At 36.1% G+C, this 19,849-nt stretch overlaps 2 protein-coding genes across 3 annotated transcripts; one reads left to right on the top strand and one right to left on the bottom strand.

Annotated features, from left to right (window-relative positions):
• Positions 1–469: 469 nt before the first annotated feature.
• ltv1 (LTV1 ribosome biogenesis factor) lies at positions 470–7,256 on the top strand. The gene is made up of 11 exons (XM_065295169.2): positions 470–630; positions 930–1,061; positions 1,912–2,130; positions 2,341–2,425; positions 2,589–2,706; positions 2,846–3,077; positions 3,481–3,608; positions 3,697–3,839; positions 5,185–5,237; positions 5,998–6,198; positions 6,784–7,256. Exons 1-11 carry the CDS (start codon positions 628–630, stop codon positions 6,895–6,897), a joined length of 1,428 nt encoding a protein of 475 aa, XP_065151241.2. The 5' UTR covers positions 470–627; the 3' UTR covers positions 6,898–7,256.
• Positions 7,096–19,502, bottom strand: ifngr1 (interferon gamma receptor 1). 2 transcript variants are annotated; one of them, XM_065295170.2, is made up of 8 exons: positions 19,252–19,502; positions 14,209–14,332; positions 13,148–13,317; positions 12,296–12,453; positions 11,387–11,549; positions 10,872–10,982; positions 10,298–10,440; positions 7,096–8,981 (listed from the first exon to the last, which is right to left on the bottom strand). In XM_065295170.2, the coding sequence occupies exons 1-8, from the start codon at positions 19,316–19,318 to the stop codon at positions 8,640–8,642; spliced, it is 1,278 nt and encodes a 425-aa protein (XP_065151242.2). In that variant the 5' UTR covers positions 19,319–19,502; the 3' UTR covers positions 7,096–8,639. The 2 variants fall into 2 exon arrangements, with proteins under 2 accessions (XP_065151242.2, XP_065151243.2); XM_065295171.2 differs by lacking the exon at positions 10,872–10,982 and having other exon boundaries at positions 19,252–19,500.
• Positions 19,503–19,849: the final 347 nt, after the last annotated feature.

Here is a 19,849-nt window from a genome sequence, read left to right on the forward strand (position 1 = left end):
TTGTCAAATGTCCCTTAAAATAATCAAATGCCCCTTTTTATTAAAATTCAGTTAAACTGATTTTTTTATTGTCGATTTTATTAAACTAAACATTTATATTAATTTTTTTTTAAATTGTTTTACCAATGCATTTATAATATACGCAAATTAAAATTATCCACTATATTTATCAACATTTACCAAATACATTTTTTTTTGCTTGATGAACTTGTTTTAGTGTTTTTAATCATTTCTTTATTATTTTTTTCACAGCGATTGCAGAGCTACGTCATCAATGCGTCACGTCTTTAGACTAAACCAAAAGTGAATTAAAGGTGTCTACAAACTTGAAAAGGTCGCTCTTTAATAGTTTTTTATTTACTTATCTCAAAATATTATTATAAACAGAGAAAACTATCAATTGTTTACAAACAATAATGTTTATATAGAAAACTATCGGCCGGTTTATGGCACAGTCGCTTCACTCTACAGAAATGGTATAGTCTCAAAATGTCCGCTCTGGTCCATGTGTTTACTGACAGAAGGGTCTTCATGTTTTGACTCGATAGATTATAATTACACGTAACATTGATGGTTTTAACGTGACTCTTTCGAAACATCAAAAAAATACAACCGTTGTCATAAAAAATGGTGAGTAACGTTTGTGTGGTTTTGCTTTTTAAAGTGAACACGGTGAATGTAGACGTCACACGGGTTTATTTTTGAACGTGATAATGAAAAGTAAACTGATTATGTTATCAACAAAAGAAGTTTATAGTGTTGATGAACTTATTTTGACCGAAACACACATTGTTAGAAACACTCACTAACTAAACTATATGTTTACTGCCGTTAAAACGCTGTTTGTAACGTCAACATATATATGAGAGAGAGACAGCCGTGTGTTGTACTGTATATCGGTGAGCTGTGATTTTCTTGTCTTCTTGCAGCCTCACAGAAAGAAGAAAGCTTTTATCAACAAGAAGAATGCAGTATCATTTCATCTGGTGCACAGGAGTCAGAAAGACCCGCTGGCCGCGGATGAGACGGCTCCTCAGCACGTGCTTTTACCTTCTGCTAAGGTAAAACTAAATAATTTACAGTCCTCCTTATTATTAAAAATTATACACATGGCATTACATAGACCTTATTATACTGACTAATTATATACTGACCACATTATATAGTGCACATTATGTGTAGACGTCAGTATGTAGAGAGTATAATATAGACTGCATAAAATTGACCTCGTAATAAAGGCAACAATATAGGTCTACACAAAATTACTTCGACATCATTATATATATAAAATTGTGTCTTTATAATGCTAACATGTACGCAGCATTATAAAGACACAATTTTATTGAAAGGATTATAAAGATCTCATTGTATAGGCTGGGTTATATAGACCTCATTGTATAGATAGGGATATGTATACAGCATTATTTAGACCGGATTATATTCGTTCCACAGCATGTAGATGGCATTATATAGACCACAGAAACATGAATGAATATCATATCCTTATTATTAAAAAAAACACATGGCATTACATAGACCTTATTGACTACATTATATAGTGCACATTGTGTGTAGACATCATTATGTACATAGCTTTATAGACTGCATTATATATAGCCACATTATATAGACAACAATATATATTTATCCAAGATTACTTAGACCTCATTATATATGCAAGATGATTAAATAGACTGAATGATATAGACCTAAAAATTACCTTTATTAAGATGCAATGCCTTATTTTCTTTTGCTTTAATGTGAAATACGACACAAGCTGTCATTCACCTGCATTTGACTATTTTAATCTTCTCAGTGAATGTTAGTGAAGAGTTTTTAGTGGTCCAGAGGACTGGGTTAAAACCTCACCATCTTGTCAGTGTCACTTAAGTTCTGGATGTGTTCTCACAGCCAGATGTGGACAAGAGAAAAGATGAGCAACGCAAGTTTGGTGTGTTTTTCGATGATGACTACGACTACCTGCAGCATCTGAAAGACGTGGCCCAGACCACAGAGCTCATCTCCGCTCCTAATGTCCGCAGAGATGCTCGATTAAAGATGCCAGAGTTGGATGATGATGATGATGATGATGATGAAGAAGAGCTGGAGGGAGATGACATCCGTGTTCCTGTGAGGCCACACAACATTATCTTTCTGTCTAATCTGACATTATATAACTGTATATATATATAACTGTATATATATTTTACTGAACATATTTGCACAGCAACAGTAAGGGAGTGTATTAATGTTGATAGTGTCACGATCCACTTGTATCTCCTGTATGTCACATGATAAATGTTTTTTGATAAAGTTTATTTTGATCTCTCATGGTTGCAGGCCTCCATCACATTGCCGTCGTCTGTGTTTGCGACGGAGTTTGAAGAGGAAGTGGGTTTGCTAAACAAAGCCGCTCCTGTTTCAGGTGAGCAGACCGTGTCTGATCCAGAATCAGATTAACATCATCAAACTGGGCTGATGTCTGACTGTCTGTAATCCTTTATCACAGCATGTCAAAGTCCTCATTGGCTGTTTTAACTCTTTGGACTAAATAAAATACTAATATTATAAGATATATATCTATCCAGGGCCGCGATTGGATATGGACCCAGACATCGTCGCTGCTTTGGATGATGACTTTAATTTTGAGGACCCAGAGAACATGCTTGATGATGACTTTGTCATCAAGGCCAATGACATCATGGGGTAACGCTGACAAATAAAATAAAATCATGAAACGCTGTACTTCAAGCAGCAGCTGTGTTGACGTGATACAGCACAAGCTTTGTATTCATAATTCTGCTCAAAGCAGTTTCACATCAGCCATTTCTGTTTTCGACCTCAGTGAAGGTGATGATGATGATGATGAATGGGAGGACACGGACGATGAAGATGATGAAGAGGAGGAAAAAGACTACGACTCGAAAGGTGGTCTGTCAGAGAATGAGGAAGACCGTCTGCGAGAGTTCATGTTTATGGATTGCGAAACGAAGAGTCGTTTTACGGAGTACTCGATGACCTCATCCGTCATGAGAAGAAACGAGCAGCTCACGCTCCTGGACGATCGCTTTGAAAAGGTAAGTCAGGAAAACAATGGGACAGACAGACACACGTGTCCATTATCTTCTGAAGCGAAACCATACGTTTGTGCTAAAATATTTTGAGCATATAGTGATCCATGGTAATTTACAGATCTGTTAATGACTTTCGATTTCATTGGTTCTTGATAAAACATGCATATGACAACTAGTCGCAAAATACACGAACCAATAAGATTTAACATTATCGACCATCATATTTGAACTTAGTATGTTGCCGCAGACACGTGATGGATGTATCAATTGCTAAATAAACTGATAAAAATAATAATGGATATTTCTCACAAACATCTTTTTGCTTCGGAAGATTTAGCATATAAAAACACGTTTGGGTGACAGATTCCTTCAAGCACTGTTTCTTGTGCTGTGTGCTTTTCAATAGTTTTTCGAACAGTTTGACGACGATGAGATCGGAGCCCTGGATAACGCTGAGCTGGAGGGTTACATCGAACCGGACAGCAATCGGCTTGAGGAGGTCATCAAAGACTACTTCATACAGAAAGAGAAAGAGTGAGTGACACATCTGCATGCTTGCTTGTGTGTATTTGTGTCACTCCAGCAGATTGATCACTTCATCCGTATGCGTGTTTGTGTGTAGATGTCAGAAACCAGATCAGCTGGGTCCTGCAGAGTTGCCCTCTGTGAGAGAGGAAGATGAGGATGAAGATCAGGAGGTGGTGGAGATGGAGGCGATGGTCATGGAGCCTCCAGTAGAGCGATGGGACTGTGAGACCATCATCAGTAAGTTACACCTCACGTGAAGAACACAAAGTCAAGTGTAAACACAGGGGTTTGCATCAGCTGGAGGTACATCCGGTTGTAAGATCTGGATGTACAATTCACTTTAAATGTTGGGTTATACGTCTATGTAAGAGGAGGGACAGCTCTTATTTGTCATCTATTATCTGGAGGCAGTAAATTTAAGTTTGTTACCATAGTAACACAAATGCCCTCTCAACCATATATACACACACACACACGACATAAGCGGCTGTTTCTATAGGCCGCTATACGCAAGTCATCTGCCATATTAAAAAGATCAAAGGCAGTATGTTAACAAGCGCTGCCATCTGGAGATGCAGATTACTTTTCCTGTGGGTTAGATCTTAAAGGATTTTGTTGAGCTAGGCTAGGGCATTGGGCTAGATTTAATTGGCCATTGGGTTGGTTTTGTTCCGCCAATCTGGCAACCCTGCCACAATGTTTCGTGAACACGGAGCGCTAGTTATACATGTTTGATAATTGTTGTAGACCCAAACATTATAATTGTTAAATTAACACACTACACCAAGAAGAGGGTATTTGCTAACATGACATTAAATGTTAATATAGTTTAAAAACCTGTGATATTAGGTTTATATCAAATTATACATTTCAATATTAGTTATACAAAAACAACACATTCTGTAAAGGTAAACCCATTTTTTTCGAGAATATAAACCTATTCATGTAGATACATTTCTGCAGGGTTTATGAAGCAGAGGCTGCGCAATGTTTTGGTATCCTGGAAAACTGTGATTGATGTCTGCAACTGGACTGTTTGTCAAATGATGAATCTATGGCTGCGTCCGAAAACTTACAATTTCCAGCTTTACAAGGCAGGAAGGCATCAAGGCATGTCCGAATCCAATGTTAGGTTTACTTCCTGACTCCTGAGATCGCACATGGGGAATGTGATTGGTCGAGTTCGAAAAAATAATAATGGCGGCCAAGAAAGCCTTTGAAGTATGTCCAAAAGCGTTTCTCTTAGCATGCCTCCAAAGTCATTGTCTCGTGAGGCAGAGAGGCATCAAGTCAGCTGCCTAAGTTTTTGGACGCAGCCTATGTGTATACATATCTATGGTGTCAACTATCCCTGCGATTAAACGTGCACATGGGGATGCACATTGTCTATGTAGCTGTAGACGATAGTTTTAGTTTGTGCAAAAGGCGTAAATATTTTTCACAAATACAAACGTAGCTAAGCTTGATGTAGGGCTTACTCAAAACTTTTGTTTTTAGATCCAGCTGGTGCAACAGGCCCCAGAGCAGTTGTGGTGAATATACATAGCTTGATATTGATAAAAATATACTTTTTTCCACACAGGCACATATTCTAACCTGTACAACCGACCCAAACTCATCCAAGACACTCCTAAGGTAAAGACATCCTTTAAATCGGCTAATGATGTTTAATGACATATTAAGTGTTTTTATTTTATTTTGTTAAGGTGTAGTTGAGGGTTGGACATTCACTGAGTTATATTTTCAATTCAAATCAAGATCTACTTTGCATGCAACTACATTTAGATTTAACATTTGTTTCAACATATTGATGCTATCATCTACAGACACAAAGCGGGCAGCTCATAGTAAAAAATCAATTTACAATTTGCATGAATAAGTCTGTTTCAGTGAAAAATAGTGAACATTGTTATTTGAGGTTAATATGACATTGTTTCACATTGACATGAATTTGTTTTAATGCATTCCTAAAGAAATGAATGAATGATGCTATTATGGTCCAGTAGCTGGAGTGACCTGTCAGGTTTGACCTGCCCAACCAAATACAAAGACGTGCAATGTTACACCCACTATCTTTTTCACAATCTGTTTACATTACAAATATTTGATACCACAAAACAAGATGTGTATCTTAATATTTAAGATTACTCTATACTTTCATGCACATTATGTTTTACTCGATATTTAATTCTATAGTATACAGCTTTTTATATTTTACTCCTTTATATTATTTTTTTGTCTTATTTAATGCCTATATTTATGTTTTGTATTTTCATTGTGTTGTATTCTTTAATAATTGCACTGTTGATGTAGTGACCTGACTCCCGTTTCAATGCTGGTAATATATGCTCTATATAATCGTGTATGTGTCGAATAAAAAGCTGTATGTTTGCAGCCCAAGCAGATCCGAGTGTCCAAAAAGACGGGCATTCCTCTGGAAGTCCTGGAAAAAAGGGGTCCAACAGCCAAACAGATTGAGAGAATGGAGAGGATCAATGATTCGGATTTGCCCAGAGTTTCGACACAGCCCCGCTCCCGAGAGGAAAACGCAGACGAGAGGAAAGCCAGAAAACAGGCCATCAAAATGGAGAGGAAGGTGCGTATGTGACCTCCAGATGGCAGTGTTTCATTCATCTTTTGATTACACTGAGAATATTATTATTTTTAATGTATGCATTAATCTCATATTTAAAGTGCATGCATATCTACTTCCCATCCAATCAAAAAAGATAATGCTGATAAAACAATAAAATTATCTGCTGTCAGACATTTTCAGCCAATCAGGAAGTTAGAATCAGGTGTTCTTATCCCATCATCAGATAACATAGGTTAATGTTCCCAACACACCCAGTTGCACGCATAACCTTTATACAGGAGCTTATCGCTTATGTTTCAGGACATTTAACATTAATAAGTGTAACTGATACAGATCCAAATTCTGAGTGATAAGCTTTGGCACATAACCAGCATTAACGCTTGTTAATGGAGTCTTGTTGTTACTACAAACACCAACAACATGACTCCCTGGTAACCCTGCACTTTTGCATAGGCACACACCACTCGCCCTTTCTTGAAAAGTTCAACTTTCTTAGGTTACAAAATCTAAAAGAGAATTTTCATTGTGAATCGGTTATGTGATTTGTAATTCTTCCTGACCTGTGATATCCTGTGGTTTGTGCAGGAGAGGAGGACGGAAAAAAAGGCAAACAAAATGGCATTCAAACAGGAAAAACAAATGCAGGAAAAGCAGATGGTTAATTTGAGAGCAAACGTTCAGGGCTTGAAACTCTCGTAGGACATTGGATGCCATCATGAGATTGTAAACGTCAGCGTGGTAGCAGCGACTACAGGACCTTACTGAAGACATGACTTCAAAAGAAGCTTCATTATTGCTTTGGGTGTGTCTGACATCATTGGTGTGTAATGACATCATTTTCTTAATGATGTTTGATATGAACAAGTTTTAAATGTGCGTGCCTCTTTTTGAAACGAATGAAATGAATCTAAAGCAACTTTTTTCTTAATGTTGTCCATCAGCATATGATCATATTGATATAAATACAATGTGCATATTTCTCACCAGCTACCAACTGATAGCTACAAAGGTCTCCTGTATGCTTTGAAATGTATATAAAACTTCCAGTCTTTACCGTAGTATGTGTGAAAGTAATCTTTATGCATTAAAAACTACAATCCCAAATCCACTTTACATAAAAAATACACAGAAAAACAGAAATATTTCAAAATATACGTACAGTAAAAGTCAAATCTATTAGCAGCTGATCTATTAGCTTTCTGTAAACTGTATGGCTTGAAGTCACAATGAAATGGAAGTAGCAATTGTCTGTCCCCGTCATGACGTATATCCTTATAAATAAAAGAGAGATCATTTCGAGGAGGGGCGGAGATTAGCGTAAAAGATTATGAGGGCACATGGATTTTGAAAAAAAAAAATAACAAAACTCACAGATAAATCATTTATAAAAATACCACAATATTTCAAAAATATGTTTTACATTTCAATTTCATGGTGACTTTAATGTAATTCTTGATAGTTTACAAGATTTAAGGAATAAAGTTTTGATCTAACACATTTTTCAATTAATTGATTGCGTTTTAAAGGTGCAGTGTGTAGATTTTAGCGGCATCAAGTGGTGAGGTGGTGAATTGCAACCAAAGGCTCAGTCCACAGCTCCCCCTCCCCCCTTTAAAATGCATAGAGAAGCTACGGTAGCCACCACAGGACAAACACCTCATTTGATTTTGTCCGTTTAGGGCTACTGTAGAAACATGGTGGTGACTTTCACGTAAGGAGACCCGCGGTATATGGAGATAAAAATGTCTCATTCTATGGTAATAAAAACAGTAAAGGGCTTTATCTTAAAAAATAATTTGTATTGCATTTCTGGGATCCTTCTCAAATTTACACATTGCACCTTTAAAAATTATGAGTATGATGTGGAAATTATTTACTTGGCACATTTACTTGGGACACCAAAATTGCGCAAGCTTCACAGTTACCTGTGCGCAAACTTTGATTTGATACCCAGCTTATTCTAGTTAGCGTTAGCTGATGCACTTTATTGCATTACTTAGTATTTTGTGCGAAAGTTATTGGGATGAACTAGTCAAAATGATCTAGATGTGATGAGTCGCACAACCTGAGCAGCAATGTTAAAACCTTTCAAGAACACACAATCATTTTGACAAAAAGATGATAAGAGTACAATATGTATTCATATATGCAAGCATTCATAAAAACGTTTTGAAAATAATCCTGTAGTTGCGCAACAGGTGTTTCATTCTGACAGTATCAATGCTCATCATGATGACAAACGCTTCAAGCATTTGTTTTGTAATGCCATGAACCAGAATTTCCAGGGAAATTCCAGTTCGTTTTGTGAAGGCTTACAATTTTAAGTTTCGCATTTACTGCCTGTTCTGGTCCGGGCCTTGTTCCTGGAAACAAGGTTTCTACTTTTGTCTTTTCTGGAACTTGCCTTCACCTGTAGAGTTCTTTAAACCATCATGATGTGTTTAAGCTCTATAACCTTCTACTAGATCTCCAGGACTCATCTCCAGTCTGAGGGCATGTGGGCAGTCGTAGCCTGATGATAGACCACCGGTAGAGTCTCCGGCATCCATGTCAATGGAAGAAGTGTCTATATCCTTCAGATCACCGTCTTCTGCGTTCATGTCGTAGTGTTCTGAACTCTGACCTTCTGATGGCTTGTCCTCGTCATCAGAGAACTCTATTAATTTGGTGTGTTGCGTAGGATCCTTATCACATGTGACCGGTAGGATCTGAAGATCCCTCGCCACGTTTTCTGCCTCCACATTTAGAGGTTTGCACAGGTGTGTTTGTGTTGGCTTGAAAACCTATCAAACCAGAAAAAGTGTTTACATAACCAATCCCATTTCTGGAATGCTGCTTGTGAACAACACAACTGCTTGACATGTTGACATTTTGTCTAGTAGATTTGCCTGTGTGTCTATTACTTGCCTAAATTTGAATTTCAGGTTATTGTCTGTAGCCTACAGTGTTGAGAAGGTGGAGTCTATAGTTTTTAACCATTATCAATATTTAACCAGTAAGACTGGCGTGGGAAATCTGTGTGCGAATGTTTAAAAAACAAGCACACAACAGCAGTTTTGACTGAAATCAAATGTACCAGAATGGATGCTAAAGTGCAGGCTGTTTGACAAAAGCAATTTCTGAAATGGCAAAAATGCTCTTTGCGAATCAAAACCCTGCGGATATTTTTACGGTATGCGTGTCGCTGGAATTTTGACGTAATGTGCATGCATTGAACGTCTGTGTACAGGTCAAATATACTATGCAGACTACGGGCTTAAGACTGTTTTTTACGTGTAAGCGACTGTACGCGCCTGGCCGAATGCACAGCTATGAAAAGTATAGTTTATTTTATTCGAACGTGTACACAGACTTTCTACGCATGCGCCAACAGGAGATGCATTACACAACGCAAAAATACGGCGGTGCGTGTACGGCGGCGGTGTGCTCTAATGATAGACCGATATATCATCCTGCCGATATATCGGGCCGATTTTTGCGAGTTGTATGTGTATCGGCACCGGCCGATACGTGGCTGCTGTGTTTATAGACAGAGTGCTGGAAGCCGCAATCAATCGCAGGTCATGTGACTAAAAACAACCAACCTTTCCATGAGAAGCTCGGCCTAACAGCTGCTCATAGCTGAACAAAGCAGGTTTTTATTTCTCCTCTCTCTATATATTTGTAGTAGTAAAGTGCTAGAAATCAATATCCTGTGCTGATAGTTCCTCGTCATTGTGGAGAGCGCAGTTCATGGTTCCATAGAACCCTCACCTGTTTTTACCATTTGTTAAATATAGTTTTTTTAAGTTCAATAAATGCTACTTTTTAAATTGAGACTTGTAACATTTGGCATCGTCATGGGATTTTTACGATGTAAATTGAGTGAGCAAAAGCAGTATCGGCTACAAATATCGGCACAACAAAATCGGCAGCCTGTATCGGTCATCGGCTAAGGCTGATGAAACAAAAATCGGTATCGGTCGATCCCTAGTGTGCTTTACTGATGATAAAAAATTTGTCACGCGCACTCTGCGTAAACGTAAAAATAGACCATACTTTGGCATTTAGTGTGAAGTGCATTTCATCTAAAAGAAAATAAAATGGGAGTGAGTCTTACCAGGAAATTGGGAAAAGCCATCGCTGCTTTCTTCTTTATTTTCTGGTTGCATCTCTTTCCTAGCAGCGTTATAATAGTTGTTATGAACAGCAGCGTCAAAACAACTCCGAGCACTGGATACAGGTACGTGGTGAAAGGTGGATCTTCGGGAGAAAAAAATCAAAGTGTCACATCACCCTCAGCTGTACACATATGCAGTTTTGTTAGTAGTAGTGCACGACAAGGTACATTAACACAAATAGAAACCCAAAAAGGGATGCACCGATACAAATTTTTTGTGCGTATACAGATTTGATTACTTGGGATGACATCTACTGATACCGATAGACGCTGATAGTTTTGCTTTTAACTCCTTGTTTCAAATTATGATGACGTGAAATCCCAGAAGTGCAGAGCGTACGTTTTCATTGCCACTAAATTCAAAAATTATACTGCCAGGTTATAATCTGCCTTGATCATTGGCAGCTGATGTCCGATAGTGAGAAAATCAACCAGTGAGGAAAAATGCTTTTATCTGCCGATACTGATTATAGGCCGATATATCGGCACATCCCTAAACCCAAAGTTTATTTACAGCTGTTTAGGTCTCCCTTGAAACACAGTGGTTTCTCGTCCTTAAGTGATCTTTTTCCAATTGTTCCTGTTAGGTTGACGCAGTTTTCTTCTCTTTCCTCTGCACCCTCAGCTGTACACATATGCAGTTTTGTTAGTAGTAGTGCACACATAGAAAAAACACAAAAAGGGATGCACCGATACAAAATATTTGTGTCAATACAGATTCGATTACTTGGGATGACATCATCTGATACCGATAGGCGCTGATAGTTTTGCTTTTAACGCCTTGTTTCAAATTATGATGTCGTGAAATCCCAGAAGTGCAGAGCGTATGAACTGCAATTCTGTTTTCATTGTCACTAAATTCAAAAATTATACTGCCAGGTTCTAATCTGCCTTGACCATTGGCTGGTTAAAAAAAACAGCAGATGTCCGATAGTGAGGAAAACAACGAGTGAGGAAAAATGCTTTTATCTGCCGAAACCGATTATAGGCCGATATATCGGTGCATCCCTAAACACAAAGTTTATTTACAGCTTTTCAGGTCTCCCTTGAAACACTGTTGTTTCTTGTCCGTAAGTGATCTTTGTCCAATTGTTCCTGTTAGGTTGACGCAGTATTCTTCTCTCTCCTCGGCAATGGCGATTGAAGTCTTGCATGTTTCAAACTCAAATCCGCAACTGTCCTTCACTTTATTCTGTCGAAATAATAAATACATTAGTTTGTAACGTAACTCACACATCCTTCACAGAAAACAAGTTACGTGACTTCAAAAAGGATTGACATAATGACATGAGTTTATTAACAATTGTTGTATTTTAGAGTTTTAATTAATAGTAAGGGCGTGATAAATATAAACAGGGTTGAAAATGTGGGGGGAGTCCGGGGAGTGATTTAAAAGGGAGATGAAGATTTACATACTTTTAATAGCCTCCTAACATGCAATAATATAGTGGAATTTAAAGCAACTAGGGTTTAAAGATATAAAACGTGTCCCCAGAACTAAGACATTTATACAGGTTTGAAACAACTTGAGGGGAAGTAAAGGATGGCAGAATTTGACATTTTGAATGAAGTATCCCTTTACATCCCTCATCTATTGACTAAAGCTAGGTCTATTCACAGTTATTTTTGTCTTACACAGTTGTGTCTTTAATTTAGTTTGTGGCAAATATTAATAGAATTAAATAGTCTTAAATGTGACCCTGTCTGTTAAACTCTCATAATCGAATAATGAGATTAAGAGCATGCAAGTTTAAGTTTACTCATTGATTTCAATTTTTGACATGATCTTACTCAGTCAATTTTAAAGATATCAAGATTATATTTTTACAGAATGTTCTTCACATGATCTAGGATGATTTTATGATGAAAACAGTAAATCATAAAAAAATAACTTTAGCTGGGTTTTCACAGACTGGATGAAGTGTTGAATGTCCTTACAGTGATATTAAACTCTTCTGTTTCAGCAGAATAAACGAGTTTGTCTGTGTTATTGCGGAGAGCCGGTGTGTTTTTGTACAGGTGCAGAGGGTTGGGGAACTCTAGATGAAGTTTTCCTCCTTTGGCAGACAGCGAAACCTCAGGAAAATCCAACCGACCTGATCCCACAAATACAGAGAAACTCCATTAATGTAATACTCCATAAATGCGACACTTTTAATAGCATAACAGAATCCAATCTTCTCCCGAAATAAACCAATTTTGCGTTTATAACACGTCTAATAGCCGTCCAAATACAGCCCAGATGTCTATAATCGAAAACACGGCAAAATTTGGGCTGGCAGTGTAAATTCAATAGATATCTAATCATTTAATTAAACAAAATAAATTAATAAATCCAAACACCTTATTATAACTGTTATAACTGTTGACTTTGCTTACACACTGGCATATCATACATCTCAAAAGTTATTTTGTAAAAAAAATGTAAATTCAATAGCAATAGAAAACAATGACTTGTTCCCACCTCTTCCCAATGCATATCTATTCTATTTATTCATTAACCAATGTTCATCATATTTTGATGAGTAAAAAGATCAAAGAATACATTTTTGTCTCAATCTTAGGACGGCTTTACACATTGTGCCAAAAAAACAAGTTTGTAAGTCGTCTCTTCATTATTTGCCCACTTTAATGTCATTTTACCGTTTACTGTCTGCATAACATTAAGTTCATATCATAAAGGGAAGAATAATGGAGTTTTACTTGAAGCAACACTGTTCAATAAAATGCTATGTAAGGTTTGCTTTTAGTGGATTTGATGTTGACTTTTGTCACAAAATGTTCACTTACACTTAATAGTGCTCGGGGCATTCTCATTAAAGCTGAATATATCTGATTCTGATTTATTTGACATCTTCCCCTGTACAGCTGTCACATACACAACATAGCGATTGTACGCTGGATTCTTCAGCATTTTGGATATGTTTATCCAATGATCCGATGTATTTTGTGATTCTTTTCTGAAACACAGATAAATATAATAAAATTCAAACAAAAATCATGGTATCATTTTCAGCACAAATGAATGCTGACATACACTTAAAGTACTAAAATGAACAATAAATAACTATGAGAAGCTCTGAAGTTGTTAAAAAAGATGAAATCTGTTGTTGACTCTTTTTCAAAACCAAGTGAGCTGCCAACCAGATAGTCTTACATATTTCACACGAGTATAAAAAAGCAGATGCAAACCCTTGAGGTCTTGTGAGCTTAATAGCATATGTTTATTACTGTTGTGGTACTCAGCGGTCAAAAGTTGTTTTCAAATATCTGTCCCATTAAAATAAATATATTATTATTCAGGTAATCAGCTGTAAACACGTCAATCTAGCAAGACTCTGATCAAAATGTTGCTTTGCCACTGTATTTGTTTGCCTAAAAAATCAAGTTAATGAAAAAAGTGTCATGAGGTCAAACACATTTCAAAATTGACATAGCATCACACTGTAAGTAAAGCAACATGCCAATGCCAAACTGGAAATGAATCCAAGGTCGTGTGTTGGGCCCCCTGCGCTTTTTGCATACGGAATGCTTTTCATATTTTTGTTATGAATAAACACACAATGTGCTTAAAAAGAGCGTTTTAGATGCTTAATGGTTATATGATAGTGGGTTGACAAATCAGGGAAGGATCCTAGACACCCAATTAGGGAGCAAATGTGGGCACTAAAACAGGGTCTGTGAGTTTACACAAGTCTGTTTGTGAGGGAGTAATGTGTATGCCAAGCCTAACCGCAGCAAAAATAAAGCATTTTTAAACTAAAATGCAGTAATGTAAATGTAGGGCATCTAAGGCAGATCACTAGATCTTGGAACAGAGCTCTTGTGTTTTTAAAGCAGATGATATATACCCTGTGTAGTCCTGCAATTCCACCAGGAAGAAAACATCCTTGAGATTTGGATATTCCCAGTGTACTTCAACTTTATAGCTGTCACACGTTATGGACACATTGCTGGGAGGCGGGATGCTCTGAGCTGAAAGAGAAAAAGAATAAGAGTTCATCATATTTAAGCTTAATAAATGATGCGTTTCATGCATTTTATGTCTGGGAAAAATATGTCCTAGACAAAATCAAAAGATAAAGACATCTTCACCATGAAGAAACCATTAAGATTTTTTATTGTGACATTTAGAGATGCACCAATAGGACTTTTTAACAAACTACTACAGATATTTTTAACTTGCTCATTTATTTGAATTTTAATAGGCCACTGTTCACTGGTTTGTCAGGATAGGTCAATATTTGGCCAAGTTACAAACATACAAAAATCTGGAATCTGAAAAATCTAAATATTGAGAAAATCGCCTTTTAAGTTGTACAAGTCCTTAGCAACACATATTACTTATGATAAATACATTTTTTGATATATTTACGTGGAATATCTTCATGGAACATGATCTCCACTTAATATCCTAATGATTTTGGCATAAAAATCAATAAAAAAATTTACCCATAAAATGTACTGTTGGTTATTGCTACAAATATACCTGTGCGACTTAAGTCCAGGGTCACACATAGTACAATATTATATTTGTATTGTTTATAGTGCCCTTATGTAGTTAATTTATAAACTCAGTTATGTCAGCATTTATCACGCATTTACGGCTGTTAACCTGCAAGATGTCATAGACAAGAAAACTAACTCTTGTGTGACAGTGCTACACTCTGCAAACTTCAAACAAAAATGTGGCTCTGGTCAGATTCTTTGTTCAGCCAATCAGAATGCTTCAAAGCACTTTTGTCTGTCAATCATTTTGGACAATAACAGGCTGCCTGTATGCCAAGCAAGATGCCATGAGTTTTTGTTGTAAATGGGATTTGTGATAATGGTATTTTGTTATATACACTCAAAAAAATTAACTTTTCACTTTTGCCTCAATGCTGTTGAGATTACTTAAAAAAATCTATTTAACAATGTAAACTTAATTTAATTGAGTTAATTCAACAAAAAGTGTATATTATTAGTTTACCGTAATTTCCAGACTATAAGTCACACTTTTTTTCATAGTTTGGCTTGTCCTGCGACTTCTAGTCAGTTGCAACTTGTAAGTCAGTATGAATTAATTTTGACATATGTGAACCAAGAGACAACATTACTGTCTACAGCCGTGAGAGTCTGCTATATGCTGGTCCTGTATTTATGTCATTTAATGAATTCAGTGATGTGGAATGACGAGTATGAGAACTTCATGCACGTTGGCTTGTTCTGTTTATTTAGCCTATTCAGCCTTCCAGGTATATTCAGATGGTTATTGTGTATCGTGTAAATAACTGATAATGTTACTGTACGTTAACGTACAGACACTTACTCAGCCTACTGTTCTGTGTGCTATTGTTTAGTTGAATAACTTGCCTTTCTAGATTAAATTTCTGTTCTTCGGCTTGGATTTTGTGAAATAATTTTCTAAATAAATGTGATGTATAGTCCACTGTGACTCATATATGTTTTTTCATCTTCATGATGCATTTTTGATTGATGCGACTTATAGTCCGGAAAATACGGTACTTAAAAATTATTTGTTCAGTCAACATAACACTGTTGTGTAAAATTAACAGATTAATAAAACCAATACAGACTGGCATCTTATTGGCTGATGATGTTGTACTGTATTATAGTGTATTGTTCTGGCACCCTCTTGCAGATGTGTAGCACCATTAGATAGGTACATGAGTAATAAGTGGCCAAGTATGAGTCAATGAACTTCCATATATTTTTTAGAACACAAACAAACAAACAAGCAAACGGTTTGAAATGTATAAATATGTTAGTTATGTATTTGATAAGCTGTTTTAAAAGGTTTTTATGGTCAGTTGTATTGAGCAGCTACATTATGATTGATTAATTCAGTGTAATAAAAGGTTGTGGAGTTTATATAATTGCATTTTTTTAATCATTGTATCAATATGTACAATTAACTCAAGTGTTGTTAGTTGACACTTCTAAGGCTTGTTAAGTTTACTTTTATAAAATTACTATTGTTTGTTGAGATTACTTGAACCTGTTGACACACCTTTTTTTTTAAAGTTAAACCCAACGTTTAATTTTTTGTGAGTGTATATTAATATTTGATATACTTACGTGCTTGTCAGATGCTTATATCCAAAGCGCTCTACAGTGCATTTAATCTACACTGTCATTTAATGACTGTTGTGCTGCCAACACAAAGCTATGAATTGAGCTACAAGAACAAATGCTATTATAACTAACCTCCCAGTACCCACTTCATTGTTCAGGTGTATTTGTTTTATTCTTATGTCTGATTCTGAGATGCTCTCCTATTTCATCTTTGGTTTATGGTCTCCATGTGTTTGCATGTTTTGTAAAGAAGGCACAAGTCTATTTCAGTGTCTTTGTCTGTTGGGAGTTGCAGAATGCCAGCTGTATTATATTGTGAACTAATTGTATTCTCATAACTCTAATGCAAAATGATCCAATACCCGATGCTATATTACAATAATAATAATGGTGGTGGAAAATGTGCTATAATGAAATTAAAATAATGTCACAATTCAAAAAATGTGATCGGTTCAAAATAATTATATTATAAATATTTGAAGAGTTTAGTTCCAACACGAGATGAAATATGTTTATTATTATGTTATCATGTTTTTATTGTGTTTTATTGTGCTACTTAGCTGTATTTTTTTTAGTTATGAAGGCTTAAATCAAAACAAACCAACTGTGTTTGATTGAAATTAATTGGAATGCACAATTAAAAAACGAGTTCTCATTTTGGAATCAAACACTTTATTTTCTTCTAAAAAAAAAATGATCGTCTACACTGTAAAAAGTTGAATCAACTTAAAATATTACTTTAATTGGTAACACTTAAAAAAATCTCTTTAACTTTACGTGGAAATTTTTAAGTGAAACACTTTTTTTAAGGGTTACCAATTCAAGTAATATTTTAAGTTTATCCAACTTAACAATATTATTTCTTAGACCAGGGCCGTAAAAAAGATTTGTTCACTGCCTTAAATTTTGAGTTAACTCAAATCTAAAAGTATAAGTTAACTCAAAAAGTGTAAAAATGTTGCGTCAACAAATATTTTTAAGTTGAATTAACTCAAATTTTAAGACAACCAGATAACTTACTTTTTTAAGTTGAACCAACTTTTGTACAGAACATAATTTATTTTTTAAGGTTGAATATGAACATGTCTTCCCGAGGATCTAAAGGCCTGTTTACATTAACAAAAATAACTACTGTATAAAGATACACCAACATCCACACCATTGGATGATAATGCTTACAGTACAGTACATCTTGATGTTTTAGAGGTTGCATGTCCTCAAAAGACTTCAGTCAGTCTCTCTCTCTCTCTCTCTCTCCCTCCAGGGTCTCAATGGATAAGCAGTGTTCTCAAAACACCCACAGCATCACTCAACTCATATATAAATAGTCTTCCCAGTGTTTATTAACTGCTATCTCTATCTGAACGCTCCCATGTTCACATTTGCTGTTTGTTATCAGTTGTCATTTATTTACAAAGCCCATAATTCAGTTATTCCTCATACCAGTGTCTATGTCACAGACATGATTCATTTACTTCTTATGCACTCTTTGGATGCCTAAGAGGCCTTGCCATTTCTCTTTAACCTGCATCTTACACCTGATAAAAATTTGACACCGAAAATTCTTTGTGTAATGGAGCTCACAAACTTGTTTTCCTAGTTCTAGCTGTTGACCAATAACCATCACGCTGCACTGTCACGTCAAAGACAAAAGACATGTGGACATAAAACACGCACACAGCTTTTCCTCTTACATACAGACATTTTCTGAGAAAGCTATTGTAATTTAAGGGTTTCCTAATGCTTGAAATTGTGAAAACTGAGGAACTTTAACTTCCTTTTAAATTCTGTCACCTTCCAAAGACTCGCCTAAGATGATCATATACCTCACAGCCAACTTTATGGCCTTGCATCAACCAGATCTGTTTTACAAGCAGAGATTCAACTTCCTTATCTGATAGCTGTAGGCCATAGGACTGTGACTGTCACATCTGTAGTGAATTTAATAATTATACGAATAATCAACTCCCAGGATGATCCAGATTATTTCCACAGCACACTGTATGGAGAACCACAACGCTAAGTGAGGATGTGTGAAATGTTAGATGTTTTACATAAAGTCGTTTCTACATCTGTCTTTCGGGACGTGTTTTTACATGCCGTGTGTGTATTCAGGATGAATTTTAACTGGAAGAGTAATAAAAACTGCCCCCGATTTATCAGCCGTTTAAACCTACACCCACACTATAGTGATGAAAATGAATGGTGCTTTCCAATTTCCAGCCAAATGTAAAGTCTACAGTAATGTTGGGTTGTTACACAACCCATGGTTGGATCAAACATGGACAAACCCAACTTTAGGATATTGTATCCTAAATTTGGATTTATTATTGTACAGACAATAGGAGAGATCAGAAGGACTATATGTAAACATGGTATACATTGGCATTACATTAGACAAAGCTCTATTGTGACAGTATCATCTGCTATTGTTCATTGAAATATGCCTTTATATATGAGCAATAAAGATGAACTAGTTGACTTTTAAATATCCAAAACTTTTAAATACGTACAATATTGACTTCTGTATAAAAGCTCTAAGATTCACCGGACTGAAAAATTGCGACAACATGCCCCAATTTTCCTCTATAGGCTAAAGTTATTTTCCACTTTTAAGAAAATATCAGTACTAAATTTAGGATGAATACACCACTATATCTAATTTATCTTTTTATCAAGATATCTATCTTCATAAACAATTTGACCAAATTAAACGACCATGAACATTTAAATAACTTAAAATCAACAACAACAGCAATATAATTACTGATATATATTTATACTATTAAATAAATAAAAAGAAAAATAATCCTTACCTACAACCTTTGTTCCCGAGATTATGATCAAGGCAATGACATAGACGTGTATCCGCATTATTGCCATTGAATTATAACCACTTTTCACACAGTATATCACCCAGTCAAAAGAAAAGTAATCATTTCCATATTATTGTCTCAAATACAGAAAAAAAACGACAATGTTCCAGGAGATTTGTGTCGATATGACTCGACGTGAAAGCCTCGCGTGTAGGTTTAAGGAAGCGGCGCGCGCTCTTTGGAGAAATGACGCGTGGGTTCACTCCCACAGGTGTGTACAGGTAACTACAGTACACAGCATCACGAGCTCTAAGGTTACCTAGATTTGGATTAAATTCGTTGAAAAGACACAAATCAAAACCACTTCGGAACCGTTTTTTTCTCTCGCCTTTCAATTTTAAACGAAAAGTAAATAGTTCCTGTTTCTCAGCGCATCCATTTAAAGTCCTTTTTAAGGAAAGTCACCACACTCGGCAGCCATATTTGCAGCGCCTCCGGGCAGCTGTTTCAGTCATACGAGACCTAGTCCTATCTACTTGAATAGGAGAAGACCGATATCTTTAAAATCTCTTGCAAGGGCACAACAAAAAAAGCATAT

The sequence above is a fragment of the Paramisgurnus dabryanus genome, chromosome 4 (assembly GCF_030506205.2).
Source record: "Paramisgurnus dabryanus chromosome 4, PD_genome_1.1, whole genome shotgun sequence".
NCBI classification, from domain to species: Eukaryota; Metazoa; Chordata; class Actinopteri; order Cypriniformes; family Cobitidae; genus Paramisgurnus; species Paramisgurnus dabryanus.